The sequence below is a fragment of the Pithys albifrons genome, chromosome 2 (genome assembly GCF_047495875.1).
Source record: "Pithys albifrons albifrons isolate INPA30051 chromosome 2, PitAlb_v1, whole genome shotgun sequence".
In the NCBI taxonomy this organism is placed as follows: Eukaryota; Metazoa; Chordata; class Aves; order Passeriformes; family Thamnophilidae; genus Pithys; species Pithys albifrons.
In genome coordinates, this window is record NC_092459.1 from 29531704 (window position 1) to 29556321 (window position 24618).

At 37.7% G+C, this 24618-nt stretch overlaps 1 protein-coding gene across 2 annotated transcripts in view; it reads left to right on the top strand.

The window, feature by feature from the left end:
* Positions 1-24618, top strand: part of CD109 (CD109 molecule) — a 74846-nt gene that overhangs the window by 39176 nt on the left and 11052 nt on the right. For both annotated transcript variants that reach the window (XM_071548618.1, XM_071548619.1), the window contains 15 exons: positions 387-461; positions 889-949; positions 1467-1602; positions 2362-2479; positions 5175-5288; positions 5502-5720; positions 7211-7355; positions 8040-8216; positions 11269-11350; positions 12585-12813; positions 13319-13484; positions 14594-14784; positions 17029-17184; positions 17270-17335; positions 23177-23313. In XM_071548618.1, the coding sequence (XP_071404719.1) occupies positions 387-461; positions 889-949; positions 1467-1602; positions 2362-2479; positions 5175-5288; positions 5502-5720; positions 7211-7355; positions 8040-8216; positions 11269-11350; positions 12585-12813; positions 13319-13484; positions 14594-14784; positions 17029-17184; positions 17270-17335; positions 23177-23313 (2072 nt within the window). The remainder of the gene's footprint in view (positions 1-386; positions 462-888; positions 950-1466; positions 1603-2361; positions 2480-5174; positions 5289-5501; positions 5721-7210; positions 7356-8039; positions 8217-11268; positions 11351-12584; positions 12814-13318; positions 13485-14593; positions 14785-17028; positions 17185-17269; positions 17336-23176; positions 23314-24618) is intronic.

The window sequence follows — 24618 nt, forward strand, 5'->3', positions numbered from 1 at the left end:
AAGAGCAGAATAAATTATTCATGTTTTTGGATTCTCTTTACTTGCTCTAGTGCATCAACAATTTGAAAGAGCTGGCAATATATGTAATTCCTAAAGTGCTCAAATGACGTAGCCTAAGTGTCATAAAATATCAGTGGGCTGTAGGCTTTATTTCAGGGTTATATATGTAGTCTTGGTCACTCTTATATTAATCATGATCTCCTTCATCCTGTCACAGATTCTTTTCTCTTTGATATGAGAACTAAGTGAGCTACAGCTTGTGGTATGGCTCTTATGAATTAGCATCTACAGCACTGAAAGTTTTGAAAAACATGTGTTTGCATTCACTCTTTGAACGATTTCTTTTGGTTTTTTTGTTTGTTTGTTTGTTTGTTTTTTTGTCTTAGATCCTTCATGAGCTCAATTTATACAGCACAGTGCAGTATTCTCCCCTGGTCAGAGTTTCCTTTGGCATATTTCAGGTACTTGTTTTTTTTAATTTCTAAGCTGGCTTTTTATTTTTTTTACTGCTTAGTAATTTGCTCATCACTTGCTAGAAGAAAATGCACTTTTAAAAGTTTGGAACAGTAGTCAGTGTACTGTTTTCATGGCTTATATTGGTTTTTAATTGGGAAATTTATCAATATGTAAATACTATGAAAGCAAATAAATATGTTTATACTTCCATAAATACAGATTGATCTATGCTTGTTATAGTCTTACCTTTGAAAAGTTTTTTCTCATTTAAATTCATATGATCATATGGTTCCTGTGTATTACTTACTTTAGTTCTCTGATTGCTTAAATACTTAATTTACTTAGAAAGAAAGAAAAGGAAAAGGAAATAGATAAGCACTGTTGATGTCCTGAATATCCTGCATTGACATATACTGTATAAATTTTATCCAGAAATGTGGCCTTTGGGTATCAACTGATGCAGTTCTTGAGGAGGATAAGGAACATTTTTTTTGTAAGTAGTAAAATTTACTGAGTGTGGAAGGAGGTACATGGTTTAAGGCCCTTACTATGTTTGACTGTACTGCATACAGGCTACATCCAGCCTTGCAAACCATTACTGTTTCCAAGGTTCAAGACTTAAAAACGTGTACAGTTAGTATGTCAAAAACTTCCTTTTTGCTGCCATCATAAGTAACACTGCCCCTTAAAGGCCTGAGGGTGAACGGAGTTTTAGTTGCAGTTTCACTTGAATGTTGTAAAAGTAAAGTCAAATCGCACCAGTTTAATAACCACTCCAGAAAGGCCATATAGAAATTTAGGTTTGCATGAAACTTTTTTTATTCTTAAAAAAAATACCCCCAACAAAACCTCAGGAAAAAAAAGAAGTTCCTAGTGTCACAGAGTAGTCTTGCCATGTATAAAAAAGCTATAGATTACACTCCAAACAACTTGAATTTTCTAAACTCTTATTAGCTTGGTTTTTCTAAATACAGATATTTGTAGGTAGGACAGTATTTTTTGTTTTGTAGATGGTGGAATGATACCCATAGAGGATGGTTTCGGTGATGATATGCCAGTATCTAAAAATGGACCTCCTGATTTCAGCAATCTCTACGTGAGGACACGTTTTCCAGAGACATGGCTTTGGATCGACACTAAAACTAGGTATAAGATTGAAAGCAAATGGAAAAAAACTGATTTGCACTTACCGTGTTATTTTGCAGGTTTTAGTGGCATTCTGAACTGGTGCTGAAAAACACTGATTAAAAACGTAGTATTTTTTATATTCTGCTACCACCTAGAGGCCACAAGGGAGATTGGAGTCCCAAAAAATTAGATGTACAACTGCACAGAAGAGGACTATGCCTGACTGAAGGCCTAGAAGTTTCAATATAAACTAGATTAAAAAATCCTGGAGGCAAAAAAACCCTCTTACTTTTACAGATGAGGAGAAAATGAATAGAGAGACCCAGCCTTTTTCTCTGAAGTGCATGAGAAGATGGTGATTAGCCTAGAAAGGAAAATGTGTTGCTATTGGCACCAAATTCAATAAGCAGTTCAAACTGTCAGATGATGGGGAAATCTGACCTGTGTTGTGAAGCATAAATCTTGTATTCTTCTGCAGCTGAGAAATTCAGGAAGCAACCATCATCTTGGGATTGTTTTAGAGGATCTCTAAAAGTGGATCACATATGATTCAGTGTAATTACCTTCAATTAATATAATTTAAAATAAATTTTTAAAAATAATTTTGCCCCCATCACATTATTTCTAAATGATCAGAAAAAACCCCAACAGGTAATAAGCAGCTTTTCCTGCCATGAATTTGGACTTAATTTTTCATGCATTTTAAACGTATGTATCCACTTACTGATGTCTGTAAATGGATGGTTTTGAAAGTCTGCTCTCCCCTTCTTCCATCAGATCTGACACAGAAACCACAATGGAAGTCATTGTACCTGATACGATCACATCCTGGGTAGCCAGTGCTTTTGTGATCTCTGAAAACAGCGGCCTTGGAGTGACAACTGCTCCAGTGGAGGTACGATAGCACTAGGCAGTTTGCCTTTAAGGCCCTGACACTGTAGGTTATTACTGGAAGCTGTATTTTAGTTCCAACAGCAGCCATCTCCTCATACAAATTAAGAGATTGAGAGGAGGCCATGTATATTCAAGCTGTAAAGAAAACATCATCCCTGAAGACATGCGTTATACTGTATCTATCTTCCCTTCCTGCGCATATAAATCCACATAGATACTTTGATACCTGTTTTCATTAGAGCAATTGTTTTGTTAGAGCACTTCCAGAATGTGCCCACTTCAGAATCTTTGTATGTAGAAAGGGAGAATGACTGCCCGAGAACAGTGCGTCATGTTTTCTTGGCCCTGCTCATTCCATGAGTTGATAAGGCATACAGTGAAGTTTGCACAGACTAGCTGGGAAGAAGTGGCTGGGATGGGCAGGCACATTGTCTACTGCTCTAATAATGCCCCAGGAGGGAGAATGGGAGAATTGTTTAAAGACTAAATTGCTTTCATTTGTCTTTCAAAACCAGTCTTGGAGTAAATATAAGTGCAACTTGCTGTAGGTAAACCTGCTTTAGCAGGGGATTGGACTAGATGCTCTCTAGAGGTCGCTTCCAACCCAACCATTCTGCAATTCTGTGATAGGTACTAAGTTTTGTGTGCCTTAGCTTAAGAAGCAGAGTGGACACTGAGAGATACCCACCGGATATGATGCATTTTGAAGCCAAATTCTTGTCTCCTGAGGCTTTTTTTTTGTGCTTCCAAGTGTCTGAAGAGTTGAGCAATTTGAGCACTCCTCAGATTAGATCTCTAATCTGAGATTCTCTGCTGTACAAGTACAGTTGTCCTAGGCTCACCTTGTGTTCCAGGAGATTGCTTGTTTAAAATAGGAATAAATTTTGAACTGTCATTTACCTAATATTTTATATACCTTGGATAACCCTCTGAAAGTAGTTACCTCCTTCCATTTTACACTTAGGTACCTAAGTTTAGAAGGTTGAGACTGCAATACTGAGTCACTGATTGCTATCTTGATGCCTGGACTAGCACAAGCATAGCTTGGAGGCAGCTATTTACCCATTTTAAGTTCCTGTGCCCTGAAATTCTTGGGGAGGGGCAACTTTTACAATCCAGATTGAGATCTAGGTCCAGATTTTGTAGTTGGCTGCTATACCAGGCACAAAACATGTGCTTTGAACATCCTGATTTAACTCCACCGCAGAATTTGGAAGCCGATCTGGGTTTTGGGGTTAAGGCTTCCTTGAGACTGAAGTCATGATTCTTGTTTCTTTCACTTGGCTTGGCAGAGATGGGACAGAAAGAGGAATAGTTTTCTGATTCAAACTGTATGGAAATACACTCTTGGCCTCTCATCCTCAAATCTGAGAAGGCTGCAAGTAGAACAGATGTTGAGATTATTATTTAGCTATAATTACCCACATGCACTGTTCAGTACTTCACCCATGCTGGGATGTTTGGGTTGCACTTATAGTTCCATATGGCTGAAACATGTTAGTGCCATACAGAAAGGCAAATAAAAGAAATAGATGGGAAGTGTAATGAAGAAATAAATAAGTGACATCTACTTGCTTAATGTCATTTACTGCTTTGCATCTTAGTTTTTTCTGACTTGTACTACACTGAATGTCAATAATTTAACTGAGTCATATTTTATTGTAATATACTGAAACATTTCTGAGTGTAAAACTTTAAAGAAAAAACAAAAAAGGCAAAGAAAATAGATATGTAGGGAAAACCTTGACCATGAACTAATCCAAAAATCTCCCTCAGAACTGCTCTATAGTGTAGTATCGAAAGAAGTTTTTGACACTGAGAGCTTTAGTAAACAACTTTTTCTTTTAAAAAGATGACATTGGAATATTTGCTAGCTAGAAAAGAAAAGCTAAAGGGGCTTTGGATCTGAAACTCAAAACACTTGGAAAAATTTCTTAAATGACAACCAAATTAAAACCATCTTTACTTGACATTTTATTAATAAAGGATCTCATGTCTCAGCCATTCTTACTGCACAGATGTTCATAAACAGTGAAATTTTGATCCCATTCAGCTTGATGAGAGTTTACCACTGACTTCTTGGAGCCAAGATGTCTTCCAAAGTAACTGCTTGCTGGTATATTTCTGCAGTTTTTATTTTAATTAAGAAAATACATATTTTTAGAAATACAACTAAAGAACTTATACCAAGATAATAATTACAAAATAAAACCCCCTCATATTGAATTATATTGAATTATAAAAGGTGATATTGAATTATAAAATTTGGGAGAGTTAGTGATTTTATATTCCAACATGCATTTCTATATTGACATAAAGATAGGGCAACTGAAAGAGTCTTAATCATTCATTATTTGTGCACTTAAAACAACTCACATTTACCTCAATGAGATCTCAGGACAGATCACAACTCCCAGACTTGCCAGGTGAGAGAGACTCTTAGTCCTAATTCAATTGCCTTTGTTGGGACCTTACCCTGTCAAAGCTGTCAACCCTCTGAGTTCCCACCAAGGTGCTAATGACCAGAAGCATCGTTGCCTTCTGTTTCGGCCCTGCAGTAATATGTTTTGTCTGCTGTAGAGTGCAAGGAAACATACTTTGTCATCTGAATTTAAGTGTGATCGGAAGAGAAGTTGTACAGTAATTTTCCTCTTAGTATCTGATTGTAGGGGTTCACTGCTGATTTCATTTTGCAGCTAGAAGCTTTTCAACCTTTTTTCATTTTCCTGAACCTTCCATACTCCATCATCAGAGGAGAGCAGTTCATTCTGGAAGTGAACATCTTTAATTATTTGAAAGAAGAAGCCGAGGTAAAATAACAGTCTTTATATCTTTGAACATTTCTAGATACTGCAGGGGTTTTGTTAGTGGTGGAGACCATGTCTTTCTTTTGTGAGAACTGGAGTATTTTCTTTAGTGGGTAGACCATAAAGCTGTTTCTTTATACACAAAATAGGTGGCAGCTTATGAAAGCAGCTTTTCAAAATTAACAGTTTTTATTGCAAATGTTACTGTATTTACAGGTTACTGTGATCCTGGATATGAATGATGCTTTTGAAATTATTCTAACATCAAATGAAATAAATGCTACAGAAAATCAACAGTCTGTATCTGTACCAAGTGAAGATGGGAAAACTGTTCAATTCCCAATCAAGCCGAAACAGCTGGGAGAGATTCCCATCAAAGTGACAGCAATATCATCTGCTGCTTCTGATGCTGTCATCCAGAAGGTTTTAGTAAAGGTAAACAAGTCTGCAGCTTGGCTTGTTCCTGAAGAAAATTGTTCCTTAAAACAGGCAAATGGGTGCAGCAAAAAGGCAAACCAGTTTACTTGTCTGCCTCTTGCTCTGTGAGATTGGCTTGGTGTCAGGTGGCTTGAAGAAGAAAACACATATTTTAAAATAATTTCTCCTTTAAAATTCTTTAGATCCCCTTCCAGGAATGGGCACATAGATCTGTTCTACAGCACCTATTTAGTCAGTACTTTTGAATTCTAGATGAAACCTGTTTGTGCATCAGTGAACCCCTGGTGCTACAGCTAGCTTAATAATCAGTGGAGAGTGGACCTAATAACTGTGTTATGGATAAGTACAATCAATTTTCCCATATATTTGGCTTTTGTTCAAAGCCTGTTTTATATGAACATTTCTGTATTTTGCTATTGGTGCTGGAATTTTAGCCTTCAGAAAATGGTAAGACTTGCCTAACCTTGGATGTTTAAGTCTAGTTAATGTTCAGGCTCCCTTTCACAGAAAGACATTTGTATGTCTCATCCTAGAAAAAATGCGTAAGATGATAGAATCAGAGAATGGTTGAGGCTGGAACAGACCAGTCCAGCCTTCCTGCTCAGGGCAGGATCAACTACAGCAGGATACTCAGAATCCTGAATGGTCAGGTTTTTAATATCCTGTGGAACAGGGCCTTCACAGCCTCTCTAGACAGCTTATTCCAGTTTTTTAACACCCTCATAGTTTAAAAAGTAATTTTTTTATGTTTAAGAGGATGTCGTTTTATTTCAGTTTGTGTGCATTGCCTCCTAATCTGCTATTGGGCATGACTTTACACCCTCCCATAAGGTACTGATACCGATTGACATCCTCCTGAGCCTTTTCTTCTCCAGGCTGAACAGAGGTAGCTGTCTCGGCCTGTCCTTAGGCTGTTTAAAAGCACTTTCTGTGGAGCTGTGAGCTGTTTTCAGGTGGAGCCACTTACTGCCCTTTCTGTTGAAGTTTAGTTGTGGAGAAAAGAATCAAAGTCTGGTGCACTGAAGTGTAGCCTGAGGAAAGAAACCCATTAATTTTCTCTACTACAAGAACAATTTTTCTCAAGGGATTTTGCATCTATGAGGAAACAGAACCCTTATGGACATGTACCTAACTTCAGTTTAAGTCCTTGTATGACGAGCTGTAGGACTGCAGAGGGCATGGAAGGTATCACCTCCAGCTTTGGCCTGTGCTTAGCACGGGAATCAGAGATGCATTCACTGACTTTGCAGGACTATTTTTGTAACTGCCGCATGGTCTTGAAATGCAAATAGTGAAAGTGGGTCTTTATGAGAAAAACATCTCTGTGTCAGTTTGACTGGGCCGATAGTTTAGGTTCTTGATGTGTTAACAAGCAGCACAAACCACCTGACGGTGTTTTAGATCCCTCAGTACAGTAAGCACAGAACTCCTGTCCTGAAAACAATAAACTGATTGAGATTACAGTAATCCTCTCTCTGTCTTGATAGGCTGAAGGATTGGAACAGACATACTCTCAGACAGTTCTTTTGGATTTGACTGGGAATAAACGACAATCAACATCAAAAGCTTTGGATTTCACTTTTCCTTCTGATGTCGTAAGTGACAGTGAGAGGGTGCAGGTCACTGCTGTTGGTAAGAATTACCTTATTCTGTTTCCGTCTGTAGGGAATGACATTAATTTTTATTGACTTGCAGTATTAATAGGTTGAATCATTAATTCAAAGTAATTTACCATAAACATAGGAAGACCTTACAGATGGAGTGTTTTATTTCCTTATTTAGTTTATGATATTAGGGTGTTGGTATTGTATTTTCAGAATTAGAGAATTGCATTTTAATGAGAAAGGTCCTGTCAATTTTGCTATTATTCTGTTTTAATTCTGCTGTCTGCAGAATAAAACCTATAAGCTGATTGATAGTTGTTTACTGTGATACCTGAACTTTGATAACTGTAGGTGAGAGAAGAAATAGAAGAAGTTTCAAATATGTACCATTATTGAAACATTTTCCTGGATTAAATAGATTTCAGGTGTATGGGGTTCTGTGGTGTTTGGGTTTTTTTGTTTGTTTTGTTTTGTTTTGTTTTAATGGTGGCTCTTTGAAATTAATCTGTAGTTGGAAAGGTCTGTAGGGAGCTAGGTCAGTAAAGCTGGTAAGAAGATGAAGTAGCTTTTATGCCTGATTAGTGGTGTTTAGTAGAAACATTCCTAATATACCATATTTTCTCCCAGCTCAGATTGCACTGCACTGTATTTGTGAGATATGCATTGATGTGCAATAAGCTTTAATTTGTTTTGATTAAATTTTATCTTTCAGGTGATTTACTTGGGCCTTCTATCAACGGTTTGTCATCATTGATTAAGATGCCTTATGGCTGCGGTGAACAGAATATGATCAATTTTGCTCCGAATGTTTATGTTTTGCAGTACCTGACTAAAACTAGGCAGCTGAGAGAGGATATTAGATCAAAAGCTGTATCGTTTATGAGAAAAGGTCTGTATGTGTAAAAGAGAGATGGTAGATTTGTAAGAACTCTTACTATTAGAAAGGTATCTGTGACTCTGCATTTAGTGTTTAAAGTATTGCTCCTTTGGTGAGATGAGAACTGGAAGAAAACCCCACTTTTTTTTTCTTTCCACTTTCTTCTGGGCTGACAGAAGTAGACAGCAAATGATTTTGTTTACAAGGGCATGTTTGCTCACAAAAAAACCATGTTGGTTTTATATAATTGCTATTTTTTTTTCAGATTTCCTAGATGGTTGTTATTTCTTGTCTGATAAAACCACATGTGAGCAAGCATTTCTGACCTCTGCCTGAGGCACAGAGGTTGAAAATTAGTCAGTGAGCAGAGGGAACCATTTTCATCCCATCTATATATCTGTCTTCAGTGACACAATCCTGACATGTCCTTGTAGAGCTCAAGAGGTGGTGTTTGCTTTGGTGGCTTTCTCTCCCCCCAGATTTTAAACTTGCTCAGAAGTGAACTTTCTGCTGGAAATCAAAATCTGGAAGATTGTAGTTGGAAATTGTTGTATATTTTAAACTGGAAATACTCCAGAACATCATGAAGTGTGGAGAACATAGTTGCACTGTGCTTCTCCGTGCATTTTGGATCTGGCAGCATCTAACTTGATGCACCACACTTGCCACATGTTAGTCTCCATGCTGAGAGCTTGGTTCACAGAGAGCAATGGGACCATCCCCATGTGAGCTACACCCCTATTAAGGCATTGTGATGACAATTTCAATTTTTGTTTACTCTCTGTAAGTCTTTTTTGTTTGACTTTTTTTTTTCTTAGTTGTAGACTTTTCTCTTGGAAAAGGCACAGCTCAAAATAAATTTTCCTTTCATCAGGATTCCAGTTTTCTGTCAAAGCAGTTAAATGATTTTTTTAAAAACCCTTTAAATTTGTTTTTAAGTCCTTCCTACTACATGGTTTAGTTGAGAAGTATGGTGGGGGAGGAAGAGATTGTGTAAATAGCTACTCTGAAGTTTGTAAGCAATCCATCATTTTTAATCTTGAGGTTTGGTACCATAATTTATTCTAAAGTTTTCCAATAGAAGATTTATTAAAGTTGTTACAAAGCAAGTAAAAAATTACAGGTTTGTATATCACTTACATACCAAGTATTGTGTTACTTAACTTCTTCCTGAGGCTTTGAATCAAGGTATATGTTTTTAACACCATAGTAGCCAAACAGCAAGTACACTGAAATATTTGTAACCTTAAAAGAAAGGAACCACAATCTAAAATATATTCTGGTGGAGTGTTTTTTCCACTTTATTTTAACAATGTATTTCAGTTATTGCACTGATTTTTTTTAAGGTGTAATCTTAAAGTTGAAATTTATCTTTAGTTTAAGATGTAACTTTTATAAGCTCAGTTTTTGGAAGGATTGTCATGAAGTTTAATTTAAAACAGACCTTTTCACATGTCATAATTCACCAACTATTTGACAAAGTGACCTCAGAATCTGAAGTATATGTAACTAATTTTAAGACTAAGTGCTTGTGAGAAGAAGGGATCATATAGCTAGCAGAGACTGTTATATGATCTTGTAGGAGTTTTGTTTACCTTGAACAAAGGCAAAGCCAGAGAAAAGTTGCCTTCTAAACACATTTCTTTAGCTGTGGTAATGACAGATCCCATCTTTAAATCCCTTTTTCTGAAATGAAAAAAATCCTTCTGGTCTGAAAACTTTGGTTTTAGACCCAGAAAAATTACGAGTTTGAGCAGTATTTCCAAGCTGTTTGAAATGTGAGACCCTTCAGTCTTTCACATATTTCTGAAGTCCTTTCCATTCTGATGCACTCCTCTTTCAGTGTTGCTCTTTGAGCCTCCTCTACATCTCCGGGGTTCCAGCCAGTCCTCTGGGAGTACTAGCGTACATCTTCATAATAGGATCCTTCTTTTCCTTGCCTTTCCACTTGTATGTGTTGACATTTGAAGTATCATTTTTCATGTCTGATGGAGTGTCTATTGGAATGAGCGTGGTGGTTCACAGCCTCCAGGTCTCCTGTTCAGCATTTCTGCAGGCTTCCCCATGTTAGATATGCTCATGTTTGGAGACTTTCGTGTGACTGCAGTGGGATTGGCGTTGAGACAAGCAAACAGGTTATAGGAAGTAACTTACTGGTCTCTCTGGTTCTGATCTTTCTGATCCCTCTCAATCTTAAATTCTTAGATAAATGTATTCCTCTATAAGGGCTGCACAGCAGTCTTTGTTAAGCAAGCTGTTGGTCTTAGTTTAGCGCTTTTACACTGCCAGCAGGGTGATGATTCTTTGCAGGACTGACAATATGCAGCAACAAGTATAATACTTGTTGCTGCATATTTTTAGTCTTGCAAAGAAGGAAAAGACCTTGTTTTCACGCCATGCAGTCAGATATTTTTGAAGAGGAAGCAGTCTATTTCTATATATACATGAATTTGTGCTCCTCACAGAACAGTATTTTGAGACTTAAACTGACAGTGACTTTTGCTTTTCTTGGTGAGAAATGGCACCCATTCCTTCTTTTTCACCCCCTTCCATTTAAGAGTGCTTTGCTCAGTATCGTTAACTGAGATAACTGCTATGTCTGTATGGAAAAGATCCACCAGTTTTAGCCATGTAATGAGCCACTGTAATGCTAAATACATTATAAACCCCCTATATTTAAGTGAAAATTTCAGTTGCAGACTTGAGTCAAAAGCTGAATTTGATTCTACTGGGGTTACCTGGGAAGGTGCCCAGGTATACTGTAGCAGTTAAGATTCACATCTTTATATCTCTCTCTCTTCTATTATAGAGTGACCATGATTAGGGTTTCATCTTACACTGGAACTTAAATTGATAGACCAAGCCATTTGTTCCTTAGTAATTAAGGTTGTGGTTCACTTCTACATGGCTTTGTGTGTTCCTGCATATTTGGGAGTTTGAGAAATACAAACTTAAGTTCTGCTCTTCTCAGCCATAGAAAGTGCCTTGCTTCACATCAGCAGTTTGTGCTGGAACCCACATCAGAGGAAAGTGTTTAATACCAGTCTCTACTTTTCCACTTCAGGCTACCAAAGAGAGCTGCTTTTCCAGAGGGATGATGGCTCTTTTAGTGCCTTTGGAAATGAAGATCCCTCTGGGAGCACATGGTAAGTAGTTCTGCCAGAATCATTGTGGAATTTTAGATACTTTTCCTGTGTCTAAAAATTTTTTTGTGAAGCTGATAAAAATTTCCAGCTGTATTAGCCTTCTGCATGGTTTTCATTAAGTGTTTAGGCCAACTCTTAAGGTCTTTCTTGCTGGATGACATACCGTCAAAGCCATTATTAGTTTAAGGCTTTTTAATTTTGCAAAAAAATGAATGATGAATTATTTTAGCCAGGGTAATAGTTTGGTCTAGAAATTTTTGCTTTCCTCAAAGAAATTAAGAATAATGATTAAATTACTTATTCTTGCAGTTGACAGCAACCATTTAGGGCTATGTGATCATTACTGCTTCAAATAGATTCTCAGTTATCTCCATACTGAGGGCTGAAGGCTGACTGAGACATTTCCTAGGGTGTGAACAGAGTTACTGGTGGTAAAAATTTGTTGTACTTACCTCTCTCACACTTCCTCTTATAATTGAGACTGTAAAAGCAGCTGAAAAAGTGTTTTCAGTGCTGAGTTTCACAAGAAGCATAGAGAGCATAGTTGTGGAAGCTAGATAAATAATGGAGAGAAATTCCAGCACTTTGTTCAGCTAACCTGTGTTCAGTGAGTTTAAATATACTTACATATTTCAGTACATGCTTCTGATTTTAAATAGAACCATCCTAGTTACCGAGCCACTGACCAAGGCACTCCTTCTGGAGTCATGGGATGTCTTTCATTGACATCAGCAGGATTTGCCTTTGACTCAGTATTGATGGATTGGAAAATAAAGGTAATTTATCTGTACTGGCATCTCTAGTGCTTAAATAGTGCAGCGACAGGTTGCATGAATGTGCATTTGGAAAGAAGGGTGTCAAAGGATAACTTGAGATTATTAAAAATAAAGTAACAAAGATTGCTTCAAGGATATCATTATAGGGGTAATGGTTGTAATTAACATTACACTTTTAACTGTATTACTTCGTAAACTGTAAAGATCCACATGTACTGGCAGGCTTTATTTTTTGAACAAAGTAGCTGCAGACGGGGTGATCTTCAGGAACAAGGATGTATATTTTTATGCATTAAGCTCAGACTACTTGCTTATCTGGGTGAGGCATGTATTTTTCTCTGCTTGGTAGGTGTGTGTAGAACACCTTAGACTTTACAGTGTCCTGGCATTATCTTGAAGTGTAATAAAGTGGTAATACATGGCTAATTTTTTCATATTTGATTAATCTTTTTCCCAAGGTTATCAGCTTTTGTATTAAGATGTTTCCTTCAAGCTCGTCCGTTCATTGATATTGACCAAGATGTACTCATGGATACAGCTAAATGGATTGTCCGTCATCAGAAATTAAATGGAGAGTTTCATGAACCTGGGAAAGTGTTACACAGTGATCTTCAGGGAGGCACCAATAATCCAGTTACTCTGACAGCTTACATCATGGCGTCTCTCCTAGGGTTCCCAGATAAACAGGTATTGGAATTCATAAATACAATTCATAGTTACAGAAACACTTCATAAATTGTCCTAGTACCTAGCAAACACTTGGTAGTTTAACGAAATAGAGGGATATCTGAACATCCCTTACCTACCCAAAGCAATGCAAAATTGTGCCGTTAAGCCCTTCAATATTATGTGCCTTTGCAAAATCTAAAAGCAATTGCTTATAGCAAGAGTATTGCCATGGCTTTAGTCCAAGGACGTGCAAAGACATGTATGGGGAGAACTAGTCTTAGAGATACTAAGTCATTCATAGATTTCATTGAAATTACTCTTGTTCATAAAAGACAGTGCCAGATCAAAAGGCTTGCTTTTGAGGTTTGTGTCTGTGACTCTGAAAGAGAATTTTCAGTGTTTCTTGATGGTTGTTTGGTGCTAGTAATTTTTTCTGTTTCCTTACAATTTTTTCTTCTACTTTTTAGTATTTTAGTATATATTTTACTCACTATACATTCTTCAATGTAATCTTCATTTCCAGCATGCTTATGCCATTAAGACTGCTACAAACTTTCTAGAAGATAAATTAGAAGAAGGTATTTTGGATAATTACACTTTGGCACTTGTGACATATGCATTGTCCTGGGCAAAAAGTACAAAATCAAAGGAAGCACTGAATATGCTGAACCAGAGAGCAGAACACCAAGGTATTGCACAACTATCTTACACAGTTGTATAGATGGATTTTTGTCAAATTTAGCAATGCCTATCTTATATCATCAGCTGCCTATAGAATTCAAACCAGTTTTGAGTATGATATAGAAAATAAGCTTAGAATTCCAAGACAGCCATAATGAAATTTGTTGATAAATGAATGAGAACTCACAACAAGCATGGCCTTTTGGTCTCAGTTACTGTGGTCATGATAGGAGTACCATGATATGGTCTAAGAAAATGACTTGTCAGTTTTCCTGTGTTATGCAAAGTGTAAGATCAGTCTGGTTAAAGAGAGACAGTTGGATGAATTAAGCTGTTCCAGAGTGGTTTAGAGACACCAGGAGGGTATCTGGGAACAATTAGTTAGAATCAGTATTGGAACAGAGGTGAAGTATTGAACTTTCAGTAAGGCAATACAGAGGTCTGTGGCACTTTCTCTGGACACCCGTCATCTCCTTCTGCTTAATAACTTCCAAGTTCAGCTCAGCTGAATTTATTTTCCTAATTTTGGGCAAGAACAGACTATATTGAATATAAGAAATGGAAGTTTTTGACTCAAAATAGTAACTATCCTCTTGAAAAATCCAGAGGAGTTAATGTTGTAGCCTGGTAACGGAGCCTCTAGAGTGTCCCTCTGTGTTTACTGAGTTGGACCTTTTGGGCAGTTACTTCTGTGAAGGGAAGAAGTCACTTTTTTGGGAAGGCTTCACTCAAGAATGAGTCTAGTGAGCAGCTCCGCTGTCTGAGGTGCCTTCTCTAGTACTGAAGAGAAAGGAACACTCAAACAACAAGGTGGCTTTTTCACAAGGGTTTCTTTGTGTGAATTCTTTGGGCTGACAGTGAAAGGATCAATGTAAAGTTCACTGAAATCAATGTGACTGTTTGAACTCCAACTTTTTTTGTATCTAGATTCAGCTGCTGCTGAGGAAGTACTTAAGTCCATCCTTTGTGGTGCACATGCCTAAACATTAACACAATTTCATAGAACGTTGCTAGTTCTCATATGTAAGCATTAGTGAAGAGGTCTCCTCTAAGTCTTTCACAGAAATCCAAAGACTTCAGCCTGTGAATCTGAGGTTATTATTGATTCTTTTTGCAGGAGAATTTCGTTTTTGGGTAACACCTGCTTCTGAAATTTCTGACTCATGGCAGCCACGGTCCATTGACATTGAACTTGCAGCGTATGCTCTGCTCTCTCACTTCCATCAAGACAGATTAGCAGAAGGAATCCCTATTATGAAATGGTTAAGTCATCAAAGAAATCACCTTGGGGGATTTTCGTCTACTCAGGTAATACCTTGTCTTGAGTGGCTTTGTTACACTTTTCTAAACAAGCAATGTATATTAAAAAAAGAAAAGGAGGACCATTTTTACATAATATTTACTGAGTTTTGTTTTGCTGTAACAGCCTTGGTTATGTACAAGCTTGCATTCTTTGCAATGTTGGAATCTTTAAGCTAGACTGCCAGTTTTAATAATTTTGGCAAGTCTAGGAAAAAAGAGAATCAGACGGAGACCTTGTTTATATAAAATACTAATAACAAAACATCTTAAATTAAGGTAGCGATGCCCATAGAAAAGTATTCAAATGTATTTTCTGAATAATATGATAAATAACTGTGCTTACTTTCTCTCCAATGAGAGAAACCTCTATTCTTTCCATATGCAAGTCCTCAAACTCCTGAAGGGCTATTAACTAAGCTTTTAACTATGGGTAGTAGGTTTTAGAGAAACAGCCTAGCCTAGTGCCTCTTGACAGTTGTTCTTAACTTAATAATGTACTTTGTCCTCATTATTGTGTAGATTTTTGAAGGGCCATGAAATTTAGAAGACCTTCATTATCTCCAGGAGGTTTTCATGTTATTGAAGCCACATCTTGTAAGCTCTGCTGGCATCCAAAAAATTAGATAGTACTTTGGATTGCATGAGCTTAAACTAGTTTTTAAAATAACTGCAAGTGCTGGTCACACCAAAATGTCATATTTCATGATTCTGTGCCAAGTGGTACAGACTATCCTTCATTGTTTTCAAAATTTAGTTGGTAATAATCTGAGAGAAATGAGTTCTACTAAGTAAAATGCAATTCAGGAACCAGCCTGGTTCCCCTGAGATATTAGGTTTTCCTAATGTGATAATTCTTGGTTATTACTTGAGTTGAAAAAGCTTTTCTCTCTTCACCAGAAACTTTTTTACTAGAGAGTTTACCATTTACCTCTGAGGCTGAAAAAAAGAATTTGATTTAATCCTTTTGTTGTTCCATAGTCTGAACTGTTTTGTTTTCAGAATTACTCCAATGTCTCACTAGATGCCTTTTTTAATTTGTAGAAATGACCCCATAGTTTTTTGTCAGCTTCTAAGATTACTTTAAAAAATAACATTTGGAGTGTTTCCTTCCATGAGTTTATTACATTAGAAACTTAATATGAAGTTAAACAATAAGGAGGAAAGTAATCAGTTGCATGTGTCATGCTTCATAAGTTAGGGTATGATAATTCACTAGAATTTGTATATGTGATACAGCTTGCTATGAATTTGCAGTCAGTATATTTTGCTTCATAATGCCTTTAATGTTTGGGCATAAATGTACATATTTCATATATATAAGGGAATACGTTTAATACTAAAAATAGCACATACATGAATGTAGATTTAAATGATAGCGAGGAGTAACTAATTCTGCTAAGCCTGTGTTGCTGGGTAAGAGGAGCTTCTGAGTCTGACTTGAAACCACACTCCTTAACTTTTCAGGTTGTGTATTGTTATGCTGAGCTGTGCACATTGTGCTTCAGCTATGAATCCTGCCTGATGAAGAACCTTGGGTGTGCCTTCTGCTTTAGAGCAGCCAAGGAGAATGTTTTTCTTCTCTGTAGGTGGTTCTTTGCCCTCATGATTTCTGCCTCTCTCTTTGAGAGTCATTTGAGTCTAGGATGTGGAAGAGCTCTGAAGTCACCTTCAATAATGGTAGATAGCATTTCTAGATATCTTGAACTCTCTCTGAATTGAGTGCAAGAAATGTAAGTGTAAAAAATGTAAGGACTCGGAAAAAAGTGCTTCAAGGTATTGCTTGGTTTCCACAATTTAGGTAAAGGCAGGTATATTTTTGCTTTCAGATATGTAAAAACATGTTCCCCAACAAGATCTTATCGTTCCTTGGATCTATAATATAGATCAGAGGTATATTCCTCTATCTCTTTTTCTTCACTGTTGGTATTTTTTGTAATTCTGACTGTTGTGTTGTGTCTGTCACTTTGTCAAGTCTTCCAGACACCTCGCACAAGAGGAAAACGTCCTTAGCTGACTCATTTTCCATTGCATATCACTGTAGCTAACTTCTCATCCTGTGTTCCTGTCTCTCTTCTGTGCTGGGACCTTTGTGCCAGAGGAATCCCAACAGAGATGTGGAGATGGCTGCATGAAGACTCCAGCATAATCAACAAATGGGTCAATGCAGGAATGATGAGCTCCCCAAGGCATGGCCTATACACTGTGCAGGCTCCTTCTGTCTAATACTGAAGGGTTTGTTTCTCTCAACAGGACACAGTGGTGGCTCTGCAAGCCTTGAGTCTATTTGCAACTCTCACTACTGCAAGCAAAACAGAAATGGACATAACAGTGACAGCACCTTCTTTGGAAATGCCAGAAACATTTTCAATTGATACTCAAAACCGTTTTCTGCTTCAGACTAAAGAGGTACTGTAGAAAGTGGGAAATACTTTTGTCAAGTCTGCTGACTGAAAATACTTCGAAAACATTGGTTTACTCATCTTTCTTTCAGATTCCCCCTGCACAACCAATGACAATTACAGTGTCAGCAGAGGGAATGGGATTCGCTGTCTTTCAGGTAGGCAATGCAGTTATTCTTGCTAAAGATATGATCGCTTTAAGAAAGGTATAGTTTGTAAGATTTTAAAAGTATGTTAGTAGTAGCAACAGTCTCCTGAAATATCTTAAATAAGTACCAAAGCACTTTACTAATTGAAGACTTCTGTGAACCAAATATTGTGAATGGACATATTTATGTGATTGTTTCTGAATGATTACCTGGCCTTTTAAGTACTACTGGATGACAGGTTTGGGACACTACCATGGGCCAGGACCATCAAAACATCTTCACTTACATTTAAAAACATTAAAGTGGGATCAGTGCGTACTGTATTTAGAACCAACAAGCCGCAAGCCTTTTCAGCTGCTTACTCTTCCCTCATATCAGAGAGTAGGTTTTGAAGAAATTCCGCCTCCAAGATTTTCCCTTATTTATGAGAAATACCATATCAGAGGAAGACTGACTGACTGTATCGCAAAACCAGACAGTTCCTACTAGACTCTTTCTAGTCATACTTGGGAAAATTCAACTAAGGCTGCCTTTGATTGTCTTGAAGTTTTATGCCAGGTCAGAATCCATCTCAAGTTCCTTCCAACCTGACCTTCACTTTAGTGTTGTTATGCATCTGGGAAACAAAAAAGGCTGGTGGTGCTTGGTAAATATGCTTTGGGATAAAAGACCTTTACAGAGAAACCTTTACAGCTGCCTATCTTCAGAGAACAGCAGGCAGAGATACACCTCATTCATTCACCACCAGTCTGCAAAACCCACAGGGCCGTAAATCATGACCCATGTTTATTAATTCCCAGAAGTACAAACAAAGTTTACAGCAAAGTTCAGAAGTTTGAGAGGATAATTTCAGGCCAAGATAGGAATGAACATCTCAGCAGGACTGCATTCACACGCCTGTGTTTTCAGTGTGTGTCTGTGTGTATGGAATGTAACAAAGTGGGGCTCCAGAACAGTTAAGAGTACTTAATCATTGTTGAGAAATGCTCCCTGATATTGTCAACTAATTTGTCAGGCGAGCCGACCAAAAACTTTTCAGCAAATTGTTTCTTGCTGGAAGACATTGCTTTGCTGAAATTAATACCTTTTGTGGAAACTTATTGGTTCCAATTTGTTGTTGCCAGCAGGAAAATTTCACATTCAAACCAGCATGCCTGGTGAAGACTGAGCAGAAGTCTTCCACCTAGAACAGCCAGTAGTTGACTATGGTGGGAGCATTCCTTGAGGGTGTATAGCAGCATGGTTTCAGTTCTTGGTTTGTTGTATGAACATGGAAATGTGCTCCCAAATAACTGGTGTTCAGGAACCAAGGCCAGATTTAGGTCACTGTGCTGTTGCCTCTTTGTCTCAAGCTTTGAGTCAGAGTTGCTGTGACCTGATTCAAAATACTGTATTTAACACCTTCAAGTAGCACCTCCGAAACCTTGTCTTTGTTGAGATAGTTATTTTCTTTTTCTTCCTTTGGCCGGTGTGGTGTTCTAAAGGAATGAGCACTGAGGCCATTGAATGAGATTTCTCTTTTTCCCAGATACAAGCTAGATCTGGGTCAAATTTAATAAATTAGATAGCATGTGACACTGCAATCACTTTTCTTTAGCTGGGTTTCATTGTCTTATGCCTACCAGAATACAGTGGTAAGAATCACTGTTCTGGGATTTGACTTTCTGGCCAAATGTCAAAACAGTAATTAATTTAAATATTCCAAACCCCAAGATTAAGTTCATTAATGGAAATGTCTGCTTTCCCAACAGAATGGATTCTTGAAAATCTTAATTTTTGGGGGGTGAAATATTGCTATCTGTATGTGCAAGCTGGCAGTGCCTTCACTTTTGACCCTGCAGGATCTCATAAAATGTATTTATTTTAGATACGATAATTGCAAATGTAGACATTTACTTGTAGCTTTGTGATCCTGCTGTCAACAAAGTTTCCTAGCTTATTTCTTTGTTGTGCACATACCGTGGATTACCTAAGACAATCGCAAGAGTGAAGAGAGAATGGGTTAAGGTATGTGAAAGGCACTCTCTAGAGAAAAGGAGTCAAAGGACCAATATTCTGTAGGTGGCCTGCTGAAAGTCTTGAAAGAAACATGGCTCTGCTGTCTGGAACCACTGTGAACTGGTCTCAAGACATGCCTCAAAAATTGGTATGGCCCATGCCTTCTGGGAGGAAAGAGAATGCCACTGAAATCCAGGACTAATAGCACAGGGAGGGTGGGCAGACTCAATGAGGATGGGTATGGGCAAAGTGGATAGGGGAACAAGATCTCCTCAATCTCTCCTGATCATGTATAGAGAGAGAGAGCGAGAAAAAAACTGAAAATCCCCTGTTACTCATGACTGAAAAGCACTGACTGTTTTTTCCACTCAGCATGTTTTAACTAGACTTAGGCAAAGGACTGAGTGTTATTTGGCATGATGGTACTGAAAAAGGTACGTGATGAAATGTGTCTGTATTTCTCCATTACAGTTTGAATGGATACTAAGGACTCAAAAAGGGACAGAAAAATATTGGAGATGATTTCATTGAATTCATGCCCTCAGTCAAGCTCATTTGTGCTGCTAGTTGAAGAAGAAAAGGATAGGGCAAGAGGCATTGATCAGGGCATTATAAATGTGTCATGCTTTTTGAAGTCTAGTGCATTTAATACAGTCAGTTACTGTTAAAAGTATCACTCTGGTGCAGAAGACGAGGTTTTAGTTTTCTCTTCTTAGGACTCTCAGTAGAACTGGTTGCAGTATGAAAAGACTGGACCAGTTCTGCCTTTAGCTTTGTCAGCTGCCTCTTAAAAGAGTTAAGAAATACAGTTGCTCATTTAGTTGATTTAATGTTAATGTCTGTTTAATAGCCTTCTGTCCCCACAGTGAGAGTGTACGAAGAAGGCTTTAATTAAACTATGTGTTGTGAAAAAGTTTTCCTTCATTGTCATGAGAAATTGGGAAAGGAAAATCAGACCGTAACAGCGATAATTTATTCCATGAAAATACTAGCTGATTGACCTGTTCAGGATGTGGCTTCAGACATCCTGCATTGGCAGTAAATTCCTATTCGTTAGCTTTTTCTGGCAAAAGTTAAAACAGCTTTGTTTCTGTGATGGCACATTGTTGAGACACTGCCAGCTTGTCTTTACCAAACCATTTGCGTGCCTTTAACTGGCAGACTTTCTGGATTGGCTTCATCCTTGGTACTGCCTTCTCCTGGGACACAGTAAATCTTCACTGTTGCACCACAGTTGTCCTGACTGCCTGTGCAGTATTGGCTGTTTACTCACACAGCATACTAAATTCAGCAGTGTAGGCAGGGCAACAGGAATTGTGTTCCGTATCAAGGAGTGAGCGACAGCAGCGAAAGCAAAAATCAGAAATTAAAGACTCATCTGTTTGCACAGACCTGCTTGCCTATAACTGACTTGCTAACCTGTAAGCTGGGCAATCACCTGTCATACCTTTAAATTTGGACTGACAGTTTTCTACTTGCTGGCTGAAACTGTTGTAGAGGGACTAATTTTCCAGAAGTACTCTTCCTTCCCTTTTCTTTAGCCAAAATAAAATGCATGTTGGGGTCTTGCAAGGGGAGTTATTTGAGGCACTTTCTGCTTTTTTTCCCTACCAAAATCAAAGAAGAAGAACCCACACACCCTGCTATGTATTTTATCTGGATGACTGAGGCAAAAGATAATGATTGTTGTCATGGCAGTCCAGTGAAGGTTCCCACTGACTGGAAGAGGGCAAATATAACACCCATTTTAAAAAGGGAAAAAAGTAAGACCCATGGAACTACAGGCCAGTTGGTCTTGCATTGGTGCCCGGCAAGATCATGGAGCAGATCCCCCTGGAAAATATGCTAAGGCACATAGAAAATAAAGAGGTGATTGGTGACAGCCAACATGGCTTCACTAAGGGCAAACTGTGCCTGACAAATTTTTAGGCCTCCCATGACAGGTTTACAGCCTTGGTGGGTGAGAGAAAAGCAACAGACATCATCTACCTGGACTTGCGCAAAGGATTTTATGCTGTCCCTGACATCCTTATCTCTAAGCTGAAGAAATACGGATTTGATGGATGGACCACTCAGTGGATAAGGAATAGGTGCAAAACTGTGCAAGTCATCATTCTGTACAGCTTTACTATTTTCTTCCTCAAATTTACCTGTTTATGGCTGAATTTCCATCTATTTTGCCACTTCTTAAATGGTAAACAGATATCATAGTACAAAGCCCACTAGGATGTACATAAAAATTCCTTTTTTTTTGGCAACTCTTTGTCGTAATCCTAGTCTTTACTACTGCAAATAAACTAGTACAGTCAGCAAAATTTATCACATCAGGTCATGTAGGTGATCACTAAGAACAGACTACTTTAGGACTGAACTCCTTCCATATATGAACATTTCTTCCCACCTTCTATTCCTGTCTTTTAACAGCACTCTACCCCTTGCCAGCTTCTTTTCTTTTGGTACCTTTGGCTAGTAAGCTTCCTAACTAGCGTAACATCCAGGTAGCTTGTACTAGACAGATCTGTGTTAGCCATGTTTTTTCATTTTATTCAGATAGCTGGTGGGTTTAAAGCAGCAGCCTAGTCTCCAATGTGTTGTATTTACTCATTTGCCCACTAATTTGACTCTTTATTATAGTTTTGACTGTATTTTCTGTATTTATCTGTATTTTCTGTATTTGACTGTATTTATCTGTATTTTATCTGTATTTATCTGTATTATCTGTATTTGACTGTATTTGACTGTATTTATCTGTATTATCTGTATTTGACTGTATTTGACTGTATTTATCTGTATTTATCTGTATTTTCAGATACTGAGTTTACTTGATACACACAGTTTTTTAGACTGCCAGTACTATTGAAAAAATTGCTGTTACATTTGTCAACCCCCAGTCTAAAACTAAGACAGCTTTAAAGAAACCCAGTAGTTAATGATTTGGCTGTTTATTTACCTCATCAAGTTCAATTCCATAGGCAGTACGTAATATTCTGTGATGGTTGTTAAGATGAGAGTACTCATTTATTGCTCAATTCCAGCCTCAGTTTTTATAATTTTTATGCTTTGACTGTTGACGTTGATAGTTTTGTAGGATATAGAGATGTATTTTAAGGATTTCTCATTTTACCTCTCTTGTGCCATTGTTTCAAACTTCTTATGCATGTCTACACTAGAAGAATTGGGATCTCTTATTTTATGTTGCTATTGTCCTGTACTGGATATCCTGTCATACTTTCTTACTTGTCTTGCTTAGCAAAGCTTGGTAGTTTGCTAAGCAGGAATGATGAGAGTTCCATCCTTGAGGCAGACCAAATCTGTAGGTTTCTCTCTGTACAGGTGAACGAAATGAAACTATTTAACTGCAAGAAATCTGTGGTGTTCTGAGTTTGAGTGCTATTCTTCATCTGTTTTGAGTGTATGAATGCAGTGACAAAGACTGAAGACAAATTCTGGACATACACCACTATGTATTTGCTCTTGCTCTGATTTTATATACAGCATATCTCTTCTAACACAATCTCTCACCAACACCCTTTATTCATCCCAGTTCACACTGTCAGGAAGTAACTGCACACTTTATAAACCAGCAGATAGCTACTAGGGAGAAAATTGTCAGTTGTCCTAGAGCTGCCTTGTGTTTGCCTCGGGTATATCCTCCTAATTGCATTGCTTCTGCTGCATTGCAAAGTGTTCAGAAAGGGTATTTCTTTCTGAGAATTTCTGTGGATCTCAAGGATGCCACTGTCAGATGTACAAGTCCATGTATCTTGCCTCGTGAACACTCCTCTGGCATTACACTGGTAGAAACTTAGTGCTTTACATATGTCATCTAATGTCTGTATTTGCAATTCACAGCTCAATGTTATGTACAACACGAAACACACTGATCAGAGGCTCAGATCTGTCCAAAAGCAGGAAGCCTTTGACTTGAATGTTAACGTAAAGGATGACAAAGATGATAAAAATCATTTGACCTTGAATGTGTGCACAAGGTAGGTAAATCAACTGAAGCATCTCATACACATTTTTGTCTATACACCTTTTAGAGTATTTTAAATGAACTAATTTATCCGTTTGTTTGTATGAATTTACTAATATATGGGATGTAAATAAAGAGAATAAAAACTACTTTGTAAAAATGGCAGTGGTTAAACTTACAAGCAATTCATAAGTCAAATTTTGCTGGCCAGGTGATATTTTTTTACTGGTAAGCATAAAGATGCTGGTACCTTAAATGTTAGAGATATGTGGAAAAGTCTGTGTGGAATACAAGAAAAACTCAAATGCTTCTTTTATGCAATAGCTTATGAGCTGCATGTAGAACTGTGGGCAGACTTGAAAATTGAACCAGTGTCTTCCACATTCTGACTTCTAGTAGCATGACAATGACAATGGCCCATTACTCTTACCTTTCATCAAGAGAATCCTTTGCTTTTGATGTAGAAGTAGATACTTTGCTCAAGCAATTTTGAGAGTAGTCAAAATCTGTATTTACATAATGATAAATTCAACTGTGGATTGGCCTAATTGTGCAAGTAACTTTGTTCTTTTTCATTTACCAGTAGTTACAAATTTAGTAATAGAATGCAATGTAAACGCTCTTGTAGATTTGAAAGGTGTAATGAGTTTTTCAATCAGGCTAATCCTCTTCTTTCTGCTGAACAACAGGGAGGGAGGGGAGTGGGTGGGATGTGGGTTGTGTGTGTGCACCTGGGATGGTATTTCTTTTCAGTAATCGCCTACTAAGAACTGATCTGGGAGTGCTCAAGTATCATCTCAGAGACCACAGAACAGCCACCACATACTACCTGGATAGAATTTGGATCACATGAGAACAGATGACATTAACAGTCATATTGCATATTCCTAGGAAAGCCAGTCATTAAACCAGGTTGTTTTCTTTGTGCCTCAATTTTACTTACTTCATATGCATGTTAAGGAGGAATATATTAAGGTATTTGTCCTCTGATTATTCAGTTTGCATTTCCTGTTGTAAAGACCACTGCTTGTTTAATAGAAACCCCTGTAGAACATTGTTTCTATGGTGTTTCATCTTCTATCTTTTATTACCTACAAGGATGTTGTTAAGATGACTATGTTCCTTGCATTTAGGGATTTCATCTGTTTGTGAATACTTCCTCTAGAAAAACTGTTTTCTTCTTGTGACGTTATAATGGATTCCTTGCAAAAAGATTTGCAAAATGCCACCTGACTCTTGACATTCCTTTCATCCACACCCTCTTTTTACTGTTTACTTAAACTTTGAGCACTGTATACTAGAACTGCTTTTATGCTCT